The following is a 23,243-nucleotide window of genomic DNA, read 5'->3' on the forward strand; positions in this document are numbered from 1 at the left end:
ATCTGTGTCTTAAATTTGAGAAGGCTGTGTTCCCAACTGAAATTGCAAGTGTTACAATACATTATTTATCTGACTAAAAAGCATAGAACACTATGTCTTCTGAAAGGCAAATTCAGTTGTCTGCACTGCAACTTCAATCTTGCTAATGCATTTTAGATCTCTTCTGTTTTATGTCTTTTAAATAATTCCAGTCAAGTCTGTGACGTGGCCAATGACAAAATCAATCAGCTTTGTTCTTTTTAATTTTCTTAATTAAAGTGAGACAATTTATACAAGTATTAAGGCCTTAAAAGCATTAGGCATTTTCTATTTCTTGAGATTACTTTTTCTGTTACTTTGGTAGGTTAAAAAACCACCTATGTTTCTTGGCCATTTTTTTTTTTTCCATGTTTCATTGAAAAATAAAGTCTCGTCTGTGACAAAAAGGGAAGAGTGCTCTGTTACATTTGCATTCTATCTGTGGGCTTAAACACTATTTTACTAATGAGTGCCATAGTAATAGTATGCAAATTAGTTTGCTACAGACTTGATTGCACTTGTTTTTCAAACACAGAGGTGCAGAAACTGTTTCTTCAGGCCTGAGAACACCTCTGGAGCAACAGGTCTCTGCTCCTCCTTTCTCCATTGCATTCTGAGCAACTTCTTACTCCATTACAGAAAACCTTGAACTTGTACATACGTTTTCTTCTTATATATTATATTCAAATATATATTTTTTCTTTTTTTTCTAGTTAAAAGTTCAGAATGACCGAGATGCTCAAAGTGTGGATAAAATTTTCACAGAAAGACAAGCGTAAGTACACAAAGTATATGCCTGTCAAATACTGCCAACTCTTTACCTGAAAACAGTAAAATGGAGAAGTTACTGAATTCAGAAATTTGTCAGCAGTGTAATCTGTGAAACAAATGATATCCAAACACTTTTTAGATCATATACCAGTATCAAGTCGAAGCTGGAGTTTCTGTCTTTAAATTCTTCTGAGTAGCTGCTATGATGATAACTTACCTTGTCATCCAGAAAAAGATGGATGGCATAGAAGTCTCCTGCTTTGTGGAGACCTACTTATGGCAGATGGTGGATGTTGTGTTGTAGTAGAGGGAAAAAAGTAGGTGCAAGTGGGGACTAAAACAGCAATTCCTGCCTGGTAAGGATGTATATAAAGGAGTAAGTATGTATATGTAAATGAGTAAGGATGTATATAAAGGAAATGAGCTGTTTCCAATAGGAATTTGTAAGTCTTGAGAACAGTTTGTGTGGTGATAGGCTAGAAGGGTGAATTTTAAAATAGCAATTTGCCATTTAATAACTTATTTTTCACTATTACTGTGGTTTTCAACAGCTCATAAATATATCTGATTTATCTCTAAATACATTTCTAAGTATTAACAAAATGTGCAGGGACTTGGTTTGATCAAGAACTAAGGCAAAAAGGTGTCAGGTAGTGCTGGTTATCATTTTACTGTATGTAGGCACATTTAAGTTGGCCTACTGATTCAGTGTAAATATTTGTAGACATTTGTTTTGCCTGTTAAACCATTGAGCTATGATGCTGTTGATCTGGGTTCAGTCTCCCAGTCTGTGTTCTATTTCAGATGTTTAAAAAAAGAGTTTTTTGTCTCTGGCTTCTTCATCTTTGTAGTGTTAGTAATTATATCAGCCTCACAAGGTGCTTTTTAAGGATTTTGTCATCTTAGGCAGTATACAGTAAGCTCTTTTCCTCCCACAAGTTATAGTGTTTTTTTCTAAAACATGGATGATCACTATTCTTTCATGTTTCAAAATATTTGTTGTGACACTAACATGTGGACATGACCAAATTTTTAACCTTTATGGTTCATTCAGCAGTACTTTGTTACAAATTTCTTGAGGTGCAAGGCTGCTTCAGTTCACTTTGTTTTGTATTTAAATAGTGTAATGTGGAAGGCTGAATAGTTTGAAAAGTCAGTTCATTGTCCATTGTGTAAGATATTAGCTCTGCTCAGTTACATAAGTATCTATATATTTGTCCTCAATAAATCCATCTTCCTCGGGTTCAAAAGTTTTGTCAAATATTACTATGGGATCCTCATTGTTTATATCTGATCCTGCAGGAAAAGAACTCATGTCTGCTGAGAACTCCTGTTCAAACATCTCAGGGTCATTTTCTTCCAGACGACGGTGTCTGTAGCTCATCAAATGCTGATACCATGTTGGGCATTTTATGGCAGTAAAAATCAGGAGTGTGGTGCTTAGGACAAAGCCTAGCACTCCCATGAGGAAGGTCCAGCTTTTGCCGAGAACTGGAAATTCTTTTCAAACAGACAGAAAAAAAAATAGTTATCTTTATGTGTAACATCTGAAAGAACTCTAGTATGAATTTCTTAATAGTTAGATTGAGAACACATAGAAGATGACAGGGGGATAACTGAGTTATAATAAAACCTGAAAATTCACTTGTTCTAATGCTTTGATGAAAGAATAACTGTAGTGGAAATGTAAAACCACATGAATTATGGAACAGCAAAGAAAACAGATTGCAAGCAGTGAAGAAAAACAGCAGTGATACCTGCATGTGTTCCATTGTTTCCAGTGATGTTTGAAGTCAGAGCTGTTAGGAAGACTGTGCTTTGATGCTTAATGACATAGGTGGAAGGTATAGTAGTTTCTGAAGAAAGTTTTCCCATTTCGCAGTCAACTAGTTGAATAGTTGCAGTCTTGATAGAGAATTTTTGCTTTATGTTTGGGAATGTACACATAGTGTTGTTTTCATTTTCTGTGAATAGGAGCAATAGAGATTGTTTATGATATTGTTAACTAATTGGCATTAAGATCTTAAAAGAAAAATCAGTGATAACTAAAACACAGAGAAGTTGATGGTGAATTTTATTAAGATCAGGAAAAAACTAAGGTAAGACCGTTTGAGGCAAACAGGTGTGAAATGCTGCTCTTACAAGAACTTACCCATTGTCACATTAGAAGCAGTTAGCCATATTTGTAAATCAAGGAGGCTACAGGAGCAGTTCCATGGGTTTCCATCTAAGGTAATTGTAGTCAATTTAAAAGATGGTTTTATATGAAAAGATTCCAAAAGGTTATTCTGCAGATTCAAAACTCTTAGATTTATTAGAGAAGAAAATACATTTGAATCTAATTGAGTAATCCTGTTATAGGAAAGATTCAGCACTAGCAGTTGATATAATCCTGCAAATGCTGCTTGATGAACTGTGTTAATACAATTGTTGCTTATATCCAGATTTACAAGTTTTGTCAAATTGCAGAAGCTGTTATTATACAGTAGAGTAATCATGTTTTCATTCAGATAAAGCTCAGTGAGGTTAGGAAGCCTTATAAGAATGTCTTTGTCATTGTGTTTTAAAGTAATTTTATTATTTTTGAGATTTAATTTAGTAACATTCTGCAACAAATCAGTGGGGATGCTAGAGAGGTTCTTTCCAGACTCATCACAAATGACCTGTTGAAAAAACATAGTATCAACAATTAAAATACAATAGAGATGTCCATTGAAGGTGTTCCAGTGATAACTGTTAATGGGAATAAAAGAATACTTTTCAGTGGGAGCCATTTGGAAGAAAACTTCTACTGTTCTACATGCTGTTTTGTTAATGTTTTCCATAACGTTCTTGTAGATTAATGATACAGGGAAATGAACTGTCTTAGTGTGTAAGGACCTGATGGTCAGGACACTTAGTGCTTAAATTTTAATAGAGTTGCAAGGCTTATGTGGTTATCATTCTAAATAGAACTGATCTGGCATGCCATTTTGGAGTTCGTAGGACTATTTTGAAATTCTGGTGTGAGGGCCGACAGTGTAGAAAAGGATTCCTTTGCCACATAGTCAAGAAACCACCAAGCAAAGGTGACACAGAGAAAGTGGATTCAAGTCTAACAATTAATTAAAATTACCTTTTTCTAATGTATTTTATTTTAGAATAGCTGTGCTTACTACTGCAAACATCTTTGAAACAGGCTTTCAACCATCTTGAGCACATAATTTGATTATACATATAGCATTTAAATTAATTTTGATTTTTCTGTGCTGAAGCTTAGCATTGCTGTACTCTTTTCAGGTTTAAGAGTGTTTATACCTTGAAATATTTTTCTCTTCTGAAAAAAAGTAGATTTCCTAATGCATCACTGCAGCTTACTACAGTTACTAATGCATTACTGCAGCGTTTGTTGGCAGGGTACTTGCACTGGATTTACATGAGATTCTGATTACTGGGAAGAGATTGGTTGTGTTGTTTCTCCTTCTAGTCTATGTTCAAATTGTTAGTGCTGTGACCAGACTGTATCTAGTTTGCTTTATTAAAAACAAATTAGTTTAAGGGTCTGTTCCGTACTGTGTATATTCTTTGGGAGTTCTTTTGTCAAATATTTTGAAAAAACAGTATTTGAAATAATATCTTAAAATATCTTAAAGAATATTATAAGGAGTACTTTTGAATATCTTACACACATTTGATCCTGACTTAGGCAAGCTTTGACACAATGTTGCTCACACTTGAGCAGTCATTGGTCTTGTCCTGTTGTGATTTAGACCTGTCCCAAAATGGCAGAGAGTGATTTGTCCAATATATACATGTTTTAGTGTTGCTCCACCACTTAATATGATTTCCAGGAGCTAATTCCTATTTCACAGCAAACTTGGATAACTTGTACATAACTTACAGTTTGAGAAGTAATGTTGCAGTCAGCAGTGACTTGATTCCAAAGCAGCATTCCAGCCCAGATTATGAGCCAAGACCGTTTCATCTTCAGAGTCTAGCAAAAAACAACACTTTTCAATACTGAGATCAGAATCATGGAATCTTAGAGTGGCTTGGGTTGGAAGGAACCGCGGGGATCATTGGGTTCCAACCCCCTGCCACAGGCAGGGTTGCCAGCTGCTAAATCAAGTCCTGGATCAGGTTGCCCAGGACCTCATCTAACCTGAGCTTGAATACCTCCAGGGATGGGGCATCTGCAACCTCTTTGAGCAGCCTGTGCCAGCACCTCACCACCCGCTCAGTGAAGATATCAGTGTAGCAGTAGTTTAACATATGAATAAATAGTAACTCAGTATATTTTGTTTTACATAGATACTGTAAAATGTAAAATTAAGAGAAAAAACACGTTATCAGCTGTAATGCATTGAGCTCCTGGATTAGAGCAAATCTAGAATTCAGTGGGCAGTATCAGCAGACAGAAAATGGTTTGATCTGAAGGTTAATAGACAGCAGATTCACAGATGGATAAAAGGAATAGGCTGATGTATACTTTTTAATATCCTTTTAAAGCAGTTATGGGTGCTGGAGGACTATGATAGTAATCAACTGAAGAAAGTACCCAGGCTTTCATGCCCTCCCTAAATAATTTCTTTTGTTTCCATTGATTGAGGCAGAATGCTGTATTAGATTGCTGGTTTATTTGGACATATATCTCCTATATTCTTGTATGAATTCACAGTTTTTTTTGTGAATTTTTAATGATTAGATCTTCTAATCTCTTTGTTATTCATAGTATAACATATGACATAAGCAGCATCCTTCTGTTCTATGAAGGCATAGTTGTTGCTAAGAAAGCATGCTTCATTCTCCTGTGCTGGAGTTTTTGTACAGATTTGTTCCATATTTTTTGAGAGTCAGGAAGATTTTTTTGATAAATATTCTCTGCAGTGTTAACTTCTCTCAGAAAATGTATGACATATCCGTCTTCTCGTTTTAACTGGACATAATTTGGAAGATCTACTAAGCAGGAGTGTTAAATCTTGACTTTTACAAGTTAAAGTGATCTATGTTTAAGCAAGATTTAAAGTAGAATTTTATGCTAAGAATAGATTATCCCTTTTGTAATGTTTTTAGTCTTTTGTGTGTATGAAGTCTCATGAAGAAAAGTTAATAAACTGAGTGAACCTCAGTATCTCCTTCCTATATTTCAATCTTCTGGATTAAAGAAGGTCAAAAAATAAGGATTGAGATACTTGCTTAAAGTTCCTCTTGCAGAGTACTTACTGAATTTTACAGGGTCCAATTTACTTCAGGAAGCTCAGTTGCACAAATAAGGAAGAATACTAAATGTAGGCAGTCAGATTTAAAAAGAAATATATCAATCCTTAAAAAGAGTGCCACAAGGCCTTTGATAAATTTGGAGTAGATGAAGCCTCAGGCCAGTTGGTCACATCTGATTGCTTTTGTGTGTTTTTGTCTCTGAGGACTTTCCTCATTCACCTATCTGAATCATTGTGTACACTTCTGTAACTTCCTCAAGAGAGGAATGTATACTACTCTGATCCATTGTTATTTTTGCTCTTAAGAGAAATTTGCATCAAACACAAAAAGACACATTAAGTGGCAGGGAAGAGGGGCAGTAATAACAGCAGTGGTAGTATGTTGCTGTATTAGGAACTATTGTAGTCAAAGGCCGTACTGGTGTCTTCCATACTTTTTGGAGGCAGTTTGTGTATTACTAGTGGAAAACATGCTGTGGTTTTTGAAAACTCCCAATATCAACTGTGTTTAAGCTGGAACTTAATGGCACACTTGGACTTCAGAGATACCTCTTCAAAGATGTTCAGAAACAGAGCAGACATTAACCATGCAATCTAGAAATACAATTAATAGCATCATCACAGTTTTCAGATTTAAAAAAACAAACAAACATACTGTCATTAATAGAGTGGGGGAAAAATATTGGATAATATTTTAAAAGTTACTCAGTTTGTAAGTTAATAACCAAATTAACAGTGAAAATTAATTTAAATGTTTTTTATAAGTTCAAGGAAAGAGTTAATGTATCTGAGTAACGGGGATGCCATTAACAGGAAAAATCATTTCTCTGTCTAAAAATTCACTGCAAGTATGTCCTAGTCAAAACACAGTCCCCATTCTTTCACATCCATTGAAAACTTAGAGTTTTTCTTACAAAGTTGATTTCCTGCATTTATATGGGGGAACAGTTGTAAGCAACAGAAGAACGAGGAAGGATCTATGATTTTAATTGCAGTGTAGCTTTTCAGTAAAACCAGAATTGCTGCTTAAGGGAATTATTTTGGAAAGAAACTGAGCCTAATAATACATAGTTAGAACCTTGACATGTCCCCATTACTTCAACTCCAAAATATTTTGTTCAGAAGATTTCCTTGGAGGATTTTGTGCAACTTACGTAGTAATGTAACTCCTGTTGCTTTTGTTACATTTGTGAAGAAATTAGCAGATCTGGGAGGCAATGAGGTCTGTATAATCAGGTACTCTGCTTTTTAGAAGTGAATCAGACTGTATTCTGGCTTTTTACTGAAGCACAATTTACATAACAACTTTGTATGTACAAGGTTCGTAGCAATTCCTGAACTTTTAATATATGTCAAGATATATTTATTTCCAGTCTAGAAGAAAAGCTTTAAAAGAAAACCTTTGCCTACATTTTGAAAAAGATGCGCTAAGTGTCTTACCTTTCTGTTGCTTCTTGGAGCACCATATACCCACACAGACTTCTCAGTGCACTGACAAGAAATAGTATCATGTAACAGCACTTTGTTTTTTTTCAACCTTTGTACCTAATGAATAAGCAAGCCATGTAAAAAAATAAGGAAACTGGAATATCTTTAGCAAAACATTGACTAGGTTGAGTAATTTTGTATAATCATCTTCAATTTAATTGGTTCTGCAGCCAATAGGAAAGCCTGATGGTAGTATGCTCAAGTGTCAAGTTCCAGATCATATAGGAAGCGCTGAGTTAAAATGCCACTGGATATTTACAAGCAAGATGGATTATTGTCAATTAAAGAAATGTTGCAGGTGGATAAAAAAAATTTGGACTTTTTTAATGTTACTTTTCAGGAAATTAAGAATTTTTTGAGAGATTTGCATACTGAGGTAAAGAGCTGTGCTTAAATAGTTGCTTAAGTCTCCGTTAAGTTCTTGTGGTTTAGAAGCATCAAAAAAAAAAAAAAAAAAAAAAAAAAAAAAAAACACCTGTGGAGTGTTATATATCAAGTTCATTATTTATAAAGATTACAGGCATTTAAGGACATGGGCTGTAAGTCGGGAAGAAATCTCTAAGAAGAAAAGGAAGGAATTTGTTCTGATATGAAAGCATGTTTTTATGCATATTTACAAAGATATTGTAGTGAAATGTAGGACACATTATGTCCTGTAATTTTTTCTCGTAATGGTGCTCATTCTGCAGGCTTCATTCTACCCAGTGTATGGCTTGAAACTAGAAAAGGCTATGTCTTCCTCTCATTCTCCATTCTCAGCTATGTAGCTGAGTAGAAACTTTTTTACTTCAGTAGCTCTCTTTTGTGTTGATGCTTCGATTTTTTTTTTACTTAATATCTCAGAATGTTTTGTGACTTCCAAGCCTCAACCCTGTTTCAGTTTCCCTAGTAATCTAGTGTTGTGCTACCTTGAATAATGAATTCTTTGGGACAGCCATTGCTAATATTTGTATTGCCTCTTAAAAAAGCACTGAGCTTTAACTTTCTTTCAAAACACAACTACCAAAGACAATGCATAACAGCTAAGTCAATCGTTTCTAGTCTCATAGAGATACTGAGGTATCTAGCCCAGAGTCCACATCATGTTTAAAAACTAGAGACTTACTGCAAGTAAAGGTACTACTTTGTAATGTGTCTTCTCCTACTTTTTACATCAGTGGGTTGGAAAAATAGTAGTAGAAATAGACTTCTAAAAGTCATAAAAATGTGCTATTCTTACAGCACAGAAAAGTTGATTCAAGCCGTGGAAGAAGATATTGAACATGAAAAAGTTGCAGCAGATGACATAATAAAAGACATGACTGAGGAAAATCAGATTAAATATATGGAGATGAAGGCTGCAAATGAAAAGGTGTCCCAGGTTCGTTTATTTCTTAATATTTAACCTAAAAAGTTTCTTAGCCTGGCTCCATTCATTATAGGTACAATTTAAATATTAAAGTAAAAACTGAGTAATACAATAACAAACTTGCCAGTGTGTTGATAAATTGTAGGAGTGCCTGAAAAATAGATAGAAACAAATATGTTACACTTTAGAATTTCTTAGAAACAAATTGCGTTCATCATTTTCTTTTTAAATTTGGAGACCAACATTTTAAGTCTTACGTAGTGTTTAGGTGCTCAACCACTGTGAAAAGCAAGCAAAAGGTAAAAAGTAATCACAGTGGTTTTACATTCACTAAAGCAAATTTTTTTCATCCTGAGCACAAAAGTAAATCTGACTTTTTTTTTTTTTTTTTTTTTTTGCTTCTTGTTCTGTGTCTGGAAGTATGACAGCAGTAAATCGTGCCTTCTAAAATTTTACTGTTTCACTAATTCTAATGTTAACAAAAACAGTAAGATCTATAGGGTTGGAATAACCTTACTGAGCTTCAGGCATACAGTCAGAAGGCTCCCTTATGTAGTCTGTATGGGGAGTAACATCTTTTAAGGCTAGTGCTTCCCAGCTACCTCTAGATGAGCTGAATCATTAGTCAGAACCTACCTGTTTCTTCACTATGAATAAGCTGTGGTGGCTTCAGGTTTTAAAATCTGACTTTAAATTCTAAAACAGGAGTGATAAGCTCTACTTTCAGTATTGATTTTAAGAAAAAGGCAGCAAAAAGGGCAGACATTTTTTGGTTATTACCCAACAGCAAAGAAGAGTTGTAAGAGTTAATTTCAGAAAAAAACTTTTCCAATTAAGTGAATATTATATGTAAGCTAGTTGGAGAAGCTGAGCTTATCCAAAGAATATGTTTCACAGCATCTTCTGGATACTAGACTGCAGAATGAAAAGTAATTTAATCAAGTAGTAATTTTAATCTAAATCTTGTGTTTTTTTTTTTTTCCTGTTTAGGAATTGTTTGCTCAGCAGCAGGAATTGGCTGCATTAAGCATAAAGGAGGTGTCTCTGAGACACGTATGTATGATAAAAACAAGCCTGAATACCAACGTTTGCAGAATTCCAGTATAAAAAAATAATACCCTCCTCCTTAAATTTGCATATGCTGTAGAATTATGCCTTGGAAGTGGATGGCAAAGCTGCCTCTTTATTTTCCACCAATCATTTATAATCAGTTGTGGGTTAACATGTTTCTACTAGATCTCAAATGCAAAATTTGGATGGCAGTAGTGAGGTTTCCTAGCTTTAGTCATTTAGTTGTCAAATGTTTTGTGTGGCTTTTGGTTGATTTGCAGTTGTCCTCTGAAGATAAATGTGAGATTACCATTTACGTTCTAAAGGATTTGTGAGATTTAATTTTTCAACATGATTTCAGGATATGGGAGAATGATTTTCTTTCACAATTGTGCTTCAAGTGAGTGACATTTGAGTATGAAATTTAAAGTAGTACCTGCTAAAATATTTTTTCTCCCACATAAACAACTTTTTTCATACGCTGTTAAAATACCAAACAAAAAGTTTCTCTCACTAGCTTCCTTACAGATACAAAAGGATTTGTAAGCTGAAACATACAGTCATGTCTGTCTTCACAAGTATCATTTTTTGGATACCTGTAAACATTTTTCAAGTCCTTTGGAATGCTCTGTATGGTTTGTGTTCCCTTAGAAATTATAAAATAGCAGTAAGCCTACTCAGAATATTGGCCTAAGGATGAACTCTCAGAGCAAGAAATGCTGACTGGTATATTCCACTCAAAAAAATGCAATGTTGATTCTAGAGTACATTCTTTATACTACCTCTGTACTATTTGTGACAATCAAGCTTCACTTTCTATATAGAGACAATGAGTAGTGCTGTTCAATTAGAGCATAATTTCTGCAACGTTCTTTTGCAGTCTGGAAGTTGCTACTAGGTGCTTTGTTTTTCGTAATAGGAAATAGCACACTCCCAGGTGAAACTGGAGGCAGTGCAGCTGTATGAAAAGCTCAGTGAGCTTGAAGAACGTCAGAATCAAATGATTGCTGAGGACAAGAACATGGAATCTCCACAGGAGGAAAGGGCGAGATTACTAAAGCAGGCAAGAACATAAAATCATATAATTTAGTGGAATCTCTGAGTCAATTGGTATATTAAGGAATGAGAATATTTCAACACTCTTCTCTTTGAGTATTGTTGTTATTTGCTCTTTAACTAGCACAAACCATGTAGTTATATACATGAAGGGATGAAGAGATGTTTCGGGTTCAGCTAAAACAAAATTAGCATAGTCAATTTTTCATCTGCTTGACTTTTTCCAGTTCATAATTTCTTTTGGTATGATGAAAGTTGTCCTATCAAACCATACTATAGCATAACTCCAAACAGTATCATTTTGAGATGACTTACAGATGTACCAATCAAAGAAAAGTTTGTTAGTTCACAAGGAACTTCACTGTATTATATAGCTTTTCATATATAGATTGTTATATTGAACATTACAAATGAGTATATCACATTGTTAAGAGAGTATTGAGAAAGCAAAGGAGCACTTGGAAGAAATCAAGCATAGATTATTCCTATTTTATTCAGTGAAGAACTGTTGCTGAATAATGTGGCAGCAAGTTTTCATATGCTGAATCTATTCTCTGCTGTAATGAATTAAGAAATAATTTTATAGATTTTTCCTTTCTTCATTTGTAGATTTTACTTCATATTCCAAAGTTGTACTTTTTTACAGGTTAAAGAAGATAATCAAGAAATAGCAAGCATGGAAAGACAGTGAGTAATCCCATTTTTTTTGTTGCTACACATTTCATTTAGCCCCTAATGAGAAATAATTGAATCCATCACATATTCATCACATGCTGCAACCTCTACATGTGTTAACCTTCCCCAGGGAACGGTATATATTCTGCTTCAGCTAAATAATTTTTGTAGTGATCAACAATTTACATCTGCATAAAATATTTTTTATCATTACAAACATGCCTTAAGAGCAATAAATTCTTAATAACACTAACATAAACTTCTTTAAGGTTGTAAAATACATTCATCCCTAGAGAGCTATCCATTGTAGACACTTTCAAGTTTTTCAAGCATTTTGTTATGCTTTCTTAAGACTTCAGAGTTAAAGTTCAGTTCATTTTACGCAGATTTCAATTCTGAAGAGTAACGGGGCATTACTTCTTGGTTCTTGGATACTACATCTTTTTGATGGTTTGCCATAAACTCTAGTTGATAATTTTTGTCATTTTGAGCCTTATGTTTTTTTTTTATTCACAGAAGATTTGAGATGATACCTTAACTGTGCTGGAAACAATTTAAAATTCTTCTAAGCAGTATTTCTGATTTTAATCATGGGTTAATTTTTAATGCATTGACAGCTTTTGTTTGGTTAATAAGTTATTTAACAGAATTCTTCATAATAAATAATAAAAGAGAATTGTATGTGGGAAGTTACAGAAAAATGTTTGAGATAGCTTGCTTTCTTGTTTTGGCTGATTATCTCATACAGTGTTTAATTTGGCAATTTCTTAGAAGATTTTAGTAATCACATAGGTGATTTTTACATTTTAAAAGGTAATTTTGTTGTAGTTTGCTAATTACATTGCATCTCTTGCAAAACTGCATAGCAGCCAGCAGAGGGGCCAATTGAGTAAGAGAAAAGCTACTGATGACTCACAAAAAAGGTTTTAATTAAAACAAGTAACAGTTCTGACACCTAATGTAGACTAGCCACATTACATATACCTTTTATGATAATAGTAATTTTAATATTATTTTGCTTTTGAGAAATTGTGTTTTGCTGGTTTGATTCTAATACTTATCTCTATATTTAAAAAAAAAAAAGTAATTTACAAAGCAGTCTTAACTTTGGATTTCATTATCTGCTTATTAGGGTGACGGAAGTAAGAAAGAAAACAAACCATTTTAAAAAGGTTATTCAACAACTTAACATGCATTTGGAGAAGCATCAAGGTAGGATCACTTCACAATGGTGGTAGGTGATACAGAGCTGCATCTGGAAAATACACCATGTCACGACATACATACTTGAATCTTCTGTGCTCATGCAAATATTCGTTGTTTACCATCAGAACATGGGCTGGCGTCTAGAGTCTTTTCAGAGAAGCTGAGAAATGAGAAGCTGAGAAAGCAAGAAATGACAACACAATGATAGGAGCATTCATCAAGTTTGTTTGATTGGTAAAACTATGGAATTGATAGTAGTACAGTTGTCTGGCTTTCTGTCCAATATTTTGTCAGTGAATGTGGAATTGAGAATGTTTAAACTGATGCAAATATGCAAAGCAGCCAGAACTCAGCTATTCTTTTATCTGTCTTATAAACTTCTCATGCTAATGTCAGCAGGGAGAGCTTGGGAGTTGCCCAAAAATGGTGTTAGCTTCAAAGCTTATCTCCAGCAAGGAACTGCTGTGGTATATCAGGCTATGTTAGATCTGGATTTGTACTAGCACTGAAAGTTATAGTTCAGTTATAGTATAGAAAGAAATTGCTTAGACTTTAAACAGCTGTGGGAGAGTCTCTTTAAAATGGAAATTCCATAGGAAACCTTCTAATTATAGACAATTCTGTTTATATAGATGTTACAAAAATATGTGCGTGTATTTTGAAGAACTTTCTAACAAATTCTTTAGTTTCTATAGAACTGATAAATTAACGTGTTTGGGAATTTTTTTACTTTATCCATTTTCATTAGCACTGTGAATTTTAACAATGAATTTCTTAGAAGTGAATAAGTATTTCTAAAATGGAGTGTAAACAAGTGTTAGATATGTCTACCATCTTTTGCATTACAAAGTATTTCGTAGTTTTCCAGATATTTCATTATTTTTTGTAAATAATTTATAGAGTGTTTTATTAACATTTCTATTTCCATGTTCTATTTTACAATCCTGCTCTTATTTTTTCTTTTTTTTTTTCCCCTTCTCTTGTGCAACTCTTTTTGGGTTTGCTTTTATTTCTTTGGAAAAATGCAGATGATTAGAATTGAATTATTTTTTACAATTTATAGTTAGATTCACGTATAGTGAGTTATTCATTACTATTCTGTATTTCCTTCACCTTTCTAGGAAAAAAAAAATTCTGTTGGAAAATAGGATTTAAAATACATATTGGAGAAAGCACTTGCTCTCCATCAACATAAGTAACAGTCTGGATATGAAGAATAAAGCTACCTTCTGATCTTACTTGAAGGAATTTATTGAGTAACAGTTTGTCACTATGTTATTGGAGAAAATAAGTCTGTCTGTCTAATAATAACAGATGTGCTTAAAAAGTAATGTAGAAAGGGGCTTTCAGCTGAAGGCACTGCAGCCCATAAATTTCATTCAGGCCTTTATGTGAGGACCAGAAAAGGCTTAGCTTTACTGCTTGCTTCTGAAAAGGGTGATTTTCTGCTAATAAAAACCCAAATAGCAAGTGAAGATCTCGGGTAGGTGAACTTGGAACAGAGGAATGGGGTGGTTGGTACCATCACAACAGGGCTGAACATCTCCAGATTGGGTTCCAAGGGATGGTGATATGTGGGCATGGTACTGCTGGGTTGATGGTTGGACCTTCTGATGTTAGAGGTGTCTTTCAACCATAACGATTCTATAATACTTTGATTCTCAGTTTAAAGCACATCAATTGGAACCTGCACGTAGCTACAGCTTTTAAGTGGGTTCTGCCAGGTCTTCTTCAATGTAATAGATAAGGAATAGTCAGATATCTTGTATGTCTATGAAAGGGGCAATATGTTTGAGTGGGAAAACATTTGCTTTCGGAGTTTGGCTGTCCTAATGTTTGAGTCTGCTCAATCTGGCTATGCTGACATTGTGCTAGTGATCATATCATGGAATGGCCAAGGTTGAAAAGGACCATAATGACTATCTAGTTCCAACCCCCCTGCAGTGTACAAGGTTGCCAACCACCAGACTGCCAAGAGCCACATCCAGCCTGGCCTTGAATGCCTCCAGGGATGGGGCATCCACAACCTCCTTGGGCAACCTTTTCCAGTGCATCACCACCCTCTGTGTGAAAAACTTCCTCCTAGTATCTAACTTAAAACTCCCCTGTCTCAGTTTAAAACCATTCCTCCTTGTCCTGTTGCTATCAACCCTCTTGTCCTGATGGGGGACTTCAACCATCTGGATATCTCCTGAATTGACCACACGGCAAGTTGCAAGAGGTCCAGGAGGCTCCTAGAATGTGTTGACGATAACTTTCTGGTCCAGGTGTTGGACAGACGGACCAGAGGTGAAGCGTTGCTGGACCTGCTACTCACCAGTGTGGAGGAAATAATTAATGGTGTTAAGGTTGGAGGCAGCCTGGGTTGCAGTGACCACACTCTGGTCGACTTTGTGATCTCGAGAGATGTGGGCCTGGTGAAGAGTGGCATCAGGATCCTGAACTTTGGGAGAGCAAACTTTAAGCTGTTCAATGGACTGTTGGCCGAGATCCCCTGGGATGCTCTCTTTAAAAACAAAGATGCTGAGGAGAGCTGGTTACTCTTCAGGGATGCCTTCCTAAGAGCGCAAAAACTCTCTGTCCTTCTGAACAAGAAAGCAGGCAGAGGAGGGAGGAAGCCGGTGTGGCTCGGTAAGGACCTGCTGAGAGTGCTGAGGGTGAAGAAAGGTGTGTACAAACTCTGGAAACAAGGGCGTGCCACCTGGGAAGAATACAGGGATGTCGTCTGGACTTGCAGATGTGGGATCAGGAAAGCCAAGGCGCAGGTGGAACTGAACTTGGCAAGGAACGTGAAAAACAACAGGAAGACTTTCTATAGGTACATTAGCCAGAAGAGACAGGCCAAAGCGAGTGTACCTCCTTTGGTAAATGTAAAGGGAGAACTGGCTTCAGCGGACGGAGAGAAGGCTGAGGTACTGAATGAGTTCTTTGCCTCAGTCTTCACTGGCGGCCAGGACTCCAGTACTTCTCCTGTCCCTGAGCCCTGCATGCCTACACCTCTGGGTGGGGACTGGGGTGGTAAATCCCCCCCCCCCCCCGCTGTGAGGACAGAGCAGGTCCGAGACCGCCTCATGAGACTGAATGCGTACAAGTCTATGGGGCCAGATGGCGTGCATCCCAGGGTTCTGAAGGAGCTGGCTGAGGTGGTTGCCAAGCCACCCTTCATCATATTTGAGAAGTCGTGGCTGTCAGGTGTGGTCCCGGATGACTGGAGGAAGGGTCACGGCACTCCCATTTACAAGAAAGGGAGCAAGGAGGACCCCGGGAACTACAGGCCGGTGAGTCTCACCTCTGTGCCTGGGAAGATCACGGAACAGATCCTCCTGGATGACATGCTTGATCACATGAGGAAAGGGTGTGTGATCCGTGACAGCCAGCACGGCTTCACCAGAGGAAGGTCATGCTTGACCAATCTGGTGGCCTTTTATGATGGAGTGACGGCATCGGTGGACACGGGAAAGGCGACCGACGTCATTTACCTGGACTTGTGCAAGGCCTCTGACATGGTCCCCCACCACATCCAAACTGGAGGGATGTGGATTTGATGGGTGGACCACTCGATGGATAAGAAACTGGTTGAAAGGCCGCAGACAGAGGGTGGTCATCAATGGCTCTATGTTCAGGTGGAGGCCGGTAACGAGCGGCATCCCCCAGGGGTCTGTCTTGGGACCAGTGCTCTTTAACATCTTTATCAGTGGCATCGATGACGGAATTGAGTGCACCCTCAGCAAGTTTGCTGATGGCACCAAGCTGAGTGGTGCGGTCAATGTGGTTGAAGGACAGGATGCCATTCAGAGGGACATCGAGAGGCTAGAAAGGTGGGCCCGGGTGAACCTGATGAGGTTCAACACGGCAAAGTGCAGAGTTTTGCACTTGGGCCAAAGGAATCCCAGGCATCTGTACAGACTGGAAGGAGCAGTCCTTGAGAGCAGCCCTGTGGAGAAGGACCTGGGGGTCTTGATAGACGAAAAACTTAACATGAGCCAGCAGTGTGCCCTTGCGGCTCGGAAGGCAAATGGGATCCTGAGCTCCATCAGAAGAGGGGTGGCCAGCAGGGACAGGGAGGTGATTGTTCCCCTCTACTCTGCTCTTGTGTGGCCCCATCTGGAGTACTGCGTCCAGGTGTGGAGCCCCCAGTACAAGAAAGACAGGGAGCTGTTGGAGAGGGTCCAGAGGAGGGCCACAAAGATGATCAGGGGACTGGAGCACCTCCCCTATGAGGACAGGCTGAAGGAGCTGGGCTTGTTCAGCTTGGAGAAAAGAAGGCTGTGGGGTGACCTCATTGCAGCCTTTCAGTACCTAAAGGGAGCCTACAGAGGGGAGGGGAATCAACTCTTTGAAAGGGTGTGTGACAGCAGGACAAGGGGAAATGGTTTTAAGTTGAGGGAAGGGAGATTTAGGTTGGACGTCAGGGGGAAATTCTTTACAGAGAGAGTGGTGAGGTACTGGAACAGGCTGCCTAGGGAGGTTGTGGATGCCCTGTCCCTGGAGGTGTTCAAGGCCAGATTGGATGGGGCCCTGGGCAGCCTGGTCTAGCATTAGGTGGGAAGATTGGTGGCCCTGCGTGTGGCAGGGAGGTTGGAGATTCGTGATCCTTGAGGTCCCTTCCAACCCTGGCAATTCTGTGATTCTGTGATTGTGTGCCTATAGCAAACTTATGGAAATGTATAACATGTAACTTGACTGTGTACTTGAATGGTATGTGTGGCAACAAAAAGAATAACCAATGCATTCGTAAGTTGGTAGCAAAACTAGTAATTGTTTTATGCTTTAAGGCACTTCTCTCTTGTCTTCTTATTTGTCCTTGAAATTCCTGTCCTCCCTCTTCCCCCCAGTCAACTTCTGGCTCAGTATTTAAATTGCATATTTCAAAACACAGGTCTTCCATTTTACTAGTGTACTCTACAACATCACAGAACTGTAGGGATTGGATATCATCCAATCCAAGCCCTTTGCTACAGTACGTTCCTACAGGAGGTTGACCAGGAGAGTGTCCACATGTATCTTGAATATTTCCAAAGAAGAAAACTGCACAACCTCTGGACGGCCTGTTCCAGTGCTCTGTCACTCTGTCAGTAAAGAAATTCATCCTTGTGTTTGTAGGCAACTTGTTGTATTCCAGTTTTTGCCTATTGCCCCTTGTCCTGTTGTTGTATACCTCTGAAAAGAGCCAGGACCCGTCCACTTGACTGCCACACTTTAGATATTTATGAGCAGTGATGAGATCCCCTCTTAGTCTTCTCCAGGCTTAAGAATCCCACACCTTTAGTCAATTGCTGGACTGAAAAGATGGACTGAATTTTTTATTGTATTACATTCTTTGCTCCTAACAGACTGTGAAGAATGTGTTGGAAAATATCTTTTAAACATACTGTAGAAAAAGTTCTTTGCATTTTATTCTCCTATCCCATTGCTTGTAGAGTTTCCCTGCTTATTTTTTCCTGAGATTGTCGCACTATAGCTTAGAGGCTACGTGTCCTAATGACAGTCTATTTTAATACAAGCCAGTGTCATTGAAATGGCCAATATGTTAAACAAAGCTGCAAAAAGTTTAATAAATCATGGTACCCAAGGACAGGAAAGCACTTTTTTCTATTATTGAAATTCACTTTCCGAAAAATCCTGCCACCTTCCTTTTTCAAGCCAAGTACCTATCCTACTCTTATTTATCAAAAATCCTCACTTCCAAAAGGTTTTTAAAATTGCACAGGGACTGGTTTATTAAGATAATTATCTTTTTAAATATAAATATATATATTTGTAACCACTTGATGTGACAATATTAAATGACATCGAATGAATTCTCTACTTTTACACATTATGATTTTACTTTTTTAAAATTTTCTCCTACCTAAAGGGATCCAGAACTGAGATGATGAAATGTTAATTTGATGTTACATCTCTTGTAGATGAGGAAAACTGGAAACATAAGGAGCTGAAGAAGAGAGAAGAAAGCATGGACAGTAAGTTAGGCCTAATTCCATTAAAATACAGACTTTATTGTATTTTTAGCAATGAATTTAGAGCTGAAGAGAAGCTATCTCCGGGTCTTTGCATAGAAGTTTATAGTCTGTCTCAGAACAAGGTAATTGATATCTTAAGGCTTGCAACACATCCACAAATACTCAGAGCATCTTTCAAATCTTTTCATCAAACATCATAGGAACACATTACAGCTGTCTCATCAGATTCACTTGCATGCTTACGAGAATGACCATAGAAGACTGAGAAGTAGCAAAAGGACAATAAACAACAAGAAAGAGATGATGCCAGATGGATAATAGTCTCATGTCCTTATCAGAGTTTGTTATTTAGTTCAAGCCATTGAAGACAGTAAGGTTGCCTGTTTCCCTTAGTTGGTTGCCTATTTTGTTAGCTTTCAGAAAAATGAATACCAGCAAATGCTGTGCTGGACGTGCAAAAAAGCATCAGAAGTGATGGTGATGAAAGTCCTGTCCCATAGAATGGAAATCCTCACCTTAAACCTCAAGGTGACCTCATGTCATTAGGCAAATATGTGTATGGGGAGAAAAAATGGCTGTTTTTTATTTCAGCCCCTTGACAGGTTTCAAAGACTGTACCACCTGCTTTTTTTAGTAGACTACTAATATCAAAGTAGCTTGTCATGTACATCATATCAATTTAATACAAAGCTGTAAGAGAGAACTCCAAGGTTTATGATGTATCCCTGTAAACAGCAGCCTTCTTTATCATGTTTGTTGATACATAGATTTTCTTGAAACTTTTGAAGAGGTAAAGAATCAGGAACTGGAGCGAAAGACCCAAATAGAAGCCAGTATTATTGCACTCCTGGAGCACTCAAGTAGGGTAAGTGCATTTCCCTCTTCCTGTCAGAAATAAGTGTTTAGAAGTGTGGAACAGTAGAATGAATGAATAAAGCAAGGTGATGTTTTTAATATTTTTTTCCTAGTTAAGTATCTGCATAATAATCTCTTACAATGACCAAACAAGACAAACTACCACATATAGTTGTAGTAAAAATATGTATTTAATTTCTCTTTATTTCTGGGGAACGACTTTTGAATATTTGTGACCAGAAAAAAAAAGTGCATATGTAAGTACTGTATGTGCTGTAATGAACACTATTTTATTTAAACTTTTAAACTAGAATTGCTGCAGTACTTTGTTTATCTAAAAATCTATGAATATACTCAATTGAAAGATACTGTGTCACCACTAACCAATAAAACTGGTAGTATTCCATTTGTCTCTCTGATGTATTTAATTATGTCTGATATACCCTGCTATGTATTATTTCATGTAAATACTTTGAAAAATGCTCCCCCTTGCCATCTGCCTTTCTTTGCACTTTCAAAACACTTTACCTGTTAACATTTTTTGTCCCTGTAGATTTTTGTTGTTGTTGTTAAAGAGATCTTTCAGCTGAGTAATTTTTGATTATATCAACACTTTGTTTCTTGTTTCAGTTTAGGAATATGTTGGGCAGTAACACTTGCTTTAGAAGAGATTGATATGGCAACACAATTTATCCTTAAAACTAAAAAGATAAACTTTTGTTTAATCTTCATTGGTCTAGCACTACATTTTTTATTGAAAACTGACAGAGTGAAAATTCATTACATTTAAATTGATCCACTGTTTCAGTCTTTGTAGTAGAAAAGCCAAACAATAAACAGAGGAGGTTTTCAATTGTCCAGTTAACATTTGTAGATTCAAAGATAAAGTGTATTCTTGTTGATAATGCACAGAATGTGAACCATATGAAACAAATTTCATCTGTTACCAATCAAGAGTTGAAGATTATGCAGGAAGACCTCACTTTCAAATCAACTGAAATGCAGAAGTCACAGAACACTGCTAAGTATCTGATTACAGGTAAGATCAGTAATGGATTTTCAAATTCATTCCTTTAAAAACTGAAAATGACCTATGTTGTTACATTAATAATTATAAAATCAGTGATCTATAAATGTTGTGAAACACTGTGTCAGGTTGATAAATTTAAACTCGTGTAATAAGTTATTTATATTTCTCAAAAGTATTTGCTTATTCTTATCTCTAAATTATCAGCTTGTTTGCTCAAGTGTATTTTAAACAGATATATTTTAATATATATGCATAAAGTTCCATAAGCTAGAAGTCTGATGTTATTAATATTCATCTTGAAATAATTTTCTTCACAATCTATCTAAACCATGTGTTATTTGTAAATGTAGTTCTTAGTAGCGCTTAAACATAGACTGTGGTTTTCTAACAGGGTCTGTCCCAGGGGAGAATTAACTAACAACAGTGGTGAATACCACAAATTCACATTTTCAGGCTTTGATTTTGCTAAGTGAATGTTAATTTTTTTACTTCATTTTGGAAATACTCAAGCACTTAAATTTTAGGAATTTGCATACCATGCTTGTAGTTTCAAAAAGCAGACAGTACCTTCTTTTAATATCTGCATGAGGTATCTATTTAGCTCTTCATTAATACAGGTTAGAGTGGAATTGTTCTTGTAATTCTAAGCCTTTGCCAATATCATTATTGGTTCAGCAAGCTTTTCCTTATTTGTTTGGCTGAAAGGAACGGGAAGGAATGAAGAACCATAAATCTTTTTGTTAGAAGGCTATTACATGCTGTACTTGGTAAAAATTTTCAAAATGGGAGCCTATGCTGTAACTGCAAAGCAGATATTTGTAAGTTGTTATGCAAAAAATATTACAGAAATTGATTATTCTCTTGTCCATTTGTACATTTAGCATTCACTTGTCTGCAAATATGCAGTCTATGGCTCTAGCTTAGTTTTAAAAAACAATTCAGACGTTACAGCTTCTAATAAGACTTTGTTCTTTGACGTAAGCAGCAATTCTTATATTTTACAGTATAAGGAAAAACAAGCAGTGTAGAAGAAATGGAAGAACATAGTTCATTCTATGTGAGAGCAAAGAAAGCTACAGTATATAATTTTCAGCAGAAAATTCAAACAACTTAGAAGTAAAGTTCTGAATGCAAGCAGTCACAGATATTATAGTAAGCAACTTCAGATTCTGTAAAAAATAGCGACTGTTCAGTTTGCATAGCTTCAGTTCTTCTTGGTCCCTGAGTTATAGCACAATCATTTTCAGGATTATTTTGTTGTTATTAAAACCTGGATTTTCATGCCATGGCAAAGATATAAAAAGTCCATCAGCAGAGTAATTTAAAAAAAAAAAAAAAAGGCAAGAAAGGAAACCATGAAGAGTAAACAAAAGTGCTGATGGCATAGTTTCTCAAAAACATTTCCCTGGGTCACCACAGTTTGGTCTTAAAATTTGCTACTGTGTACATACTGCCTGCAAGATGCTGCAACTGCATGGCGTATCAGAAGGAACTGGGCTGTATCCTCTTCCTGTCACTTCCCTGAGAGAAGTTTTGAGTTTTTTTAAGTTTCGTGTTTTGTTTTGTTTTGTTTTCACTGAGGCTGCTAGTAGATAAGAATAAAATTTGCCTTCTCCACTTTCTTCCCTTCTCTCCAAAAACTGTGAGTGGGTAAGTGTAGCCCATTGCTGCATTACCTTAGATATGTCAGTACACAGACAGAACAGTCTATAAGTTCTTCAAGGCATGTGATGTAATTCTTCATGACACATGTGATGTTACTATTTCTTTACATGTGAAATAAATTCTATTAAGTCAACTATATGTAATTTTAAAGTAATAAAATATTAATATTAGTGCAACTGTATGTGTTGTATTGTGATTAGGTCTAAGTAAGTATTTAAAATCTAAATATATTTTGCAGCTATTTCCCTCTAATTTGAATTCTTTATATACTTTTATTTTTTGGTGGTTTTAATGCTAAAGCTCTGGTTTATAGAGGTTCATAAGCATTTGTTTGTTTTTAAACCACCAGATCCATAGAAACAAGAAATAGTGTGGTGGTCTGTTCAGTTTAGCTTTGGGGTCTGACACTGACCAATACCAGCCACCACCAAGTATAGACAGTTGTAGAATATTCTAGAAATAGTCCTTTATGTTGGAAGGATGCATAAACATTGAAGCAAAGTCAACCAGAGCAGTTCCAACCCTTTATTTTTAAATCCTCCTTTTTTCCAGAATGGAACTTCTTAGAATTTATATAAATGCCTTTTGCATATAAAGGACCCTTTCAGTTTTACCTTATGGAAGGTAAATTTACCTTATGCTCCTCTGGGTATTTGCATGTTCAACATAAAAATCTTGGCTTGCGTTGTTTTTTTGTTTGTTTTTGTTTTTTAATCATTTAGTTTATTATTGTGAGCAAAAAATTTTGAATCCAATATTTCACTCTAAAGAAATGCATATGTGGCATAATTACAGAGGAGGAGAAATGAATACCAAAATCTTGTTTTATTAAGGTTTTGATGAGGTGAGATTTTTCCCAAATAATTCTGCTAAGGAAAAGATACCCACAGTTTCTAGAAAAGTGAGCTCTTCCTCTTCAC

At 36.4% G+C, this 23,243-nt stretch overlaps 2 protein-coding genes across 2 annotated transcripts in view; one reads left to right on the forward strand and one right to left on the reverse strand.

The window, feature by feature from the left end:
- Nucleotides 1–23,243, forward strand: part of IFT74 (intraflagellar transport 74) — a 35,193-nt gene that overhangs the window by 4,508 nt on the left and 7,442 nt on the right. The window contains exons 8-16 of the mRNA XM_031602356.2: nucleotides 732–793; nucleotides 8,697–8,835; nucleotides 9,814–9,876; nucleotides 10,793–10,936; nucleotides 11,576–11,616; nucleotides 12,737–12,816; nucleotides 18,720–18,773; nucleotides 19,541–19,638; nucleotides 20,541–20,667. Of these exons, the coding sequence (XP_031458216.1) occupies nucleotides 732–793; nucleotides 8,697–8,835; nucleotides 9,814–9,876; nucleotides 10,793–10,936; nucleotides 11,576–11,616; nucleotides 12,737–12,816; nucleotides 18,720–18,773; nucleotides 19,541–19,638; nucleotides 20,541–20,667 (808 nt within the window). The remainder of the gene's footprint in view (nucleotides 1–731; nucleotides 794–8,696; nucleotides 8,836–9,813; nucleotides 9,877–10,792; nucleotides 10,937–11,575; nucleotides 11,617–12,736; nucleotides 12,817–18,719; nucleotides 18,774–19,540; nucleotides 19,639–20,540; nucleotides 20,668–23,243) is intronic.
- LRRC19 (leucine rich repeat containing 19) lies at nucleotides 818–8,413 on the reverse strand. Its single transcript, XM_090130897.1, has 6 exons — nucleotides 8,384–8,413; nucleotides 7,428–7,532; nucleotides 4,670–4,762; nucleotides 2,942–3,452; nucleotides 2,547–2,753; nucleotides 818–2,289 (listed from the first exon to the last, which is right to left on the reverse strand). Exons 1-6 carry the CDS (start codon nucleotides 8,411–8,413, stop codon nucleotides 1,970–1,972), a joined length of 1,266 nt encoding a protein of 421 aa, XP_089987023.1. The 3' UTR covers nucleotides 818–1,969.

The sequence above is a fragment of the Phasianus colchicus genome, chromosome Z (genome assembly GCF_987193195.1).
Source record: "Phasianus colchicus chromosome Z, bPhaCol1.hap1.1, whole genome shotgun sequence".
Taxonomy (NCBI): domain Eukaryota; kingdom Metazoa; phylum Chordata; class Aves; order Galliformes; family Phasianidae; genus Phasianus; species Phasianus colchicus.

Coding starts and splice junctions, on each gene's coding strand:
- LRRC19 (XM_090130897.1), bottom strand. CDS start 8,413: ATGGCTGTCCCAAAGAATTCATTATTCAAG. Junction 7,533..8,383: donor CAAAGAATTCATTATTCAAG/GTAGCACAACAC, acceptor CTTATTCATTAG/GTACAAAGGTTGAAAAAAAA. Junction 3,453..4,669: donor GCAACATTACTTCTCAAACT/GTAAGTTATGTA, acceptor TTTTTTCAACAG/GTCATTTGTGATGAGTCTGG.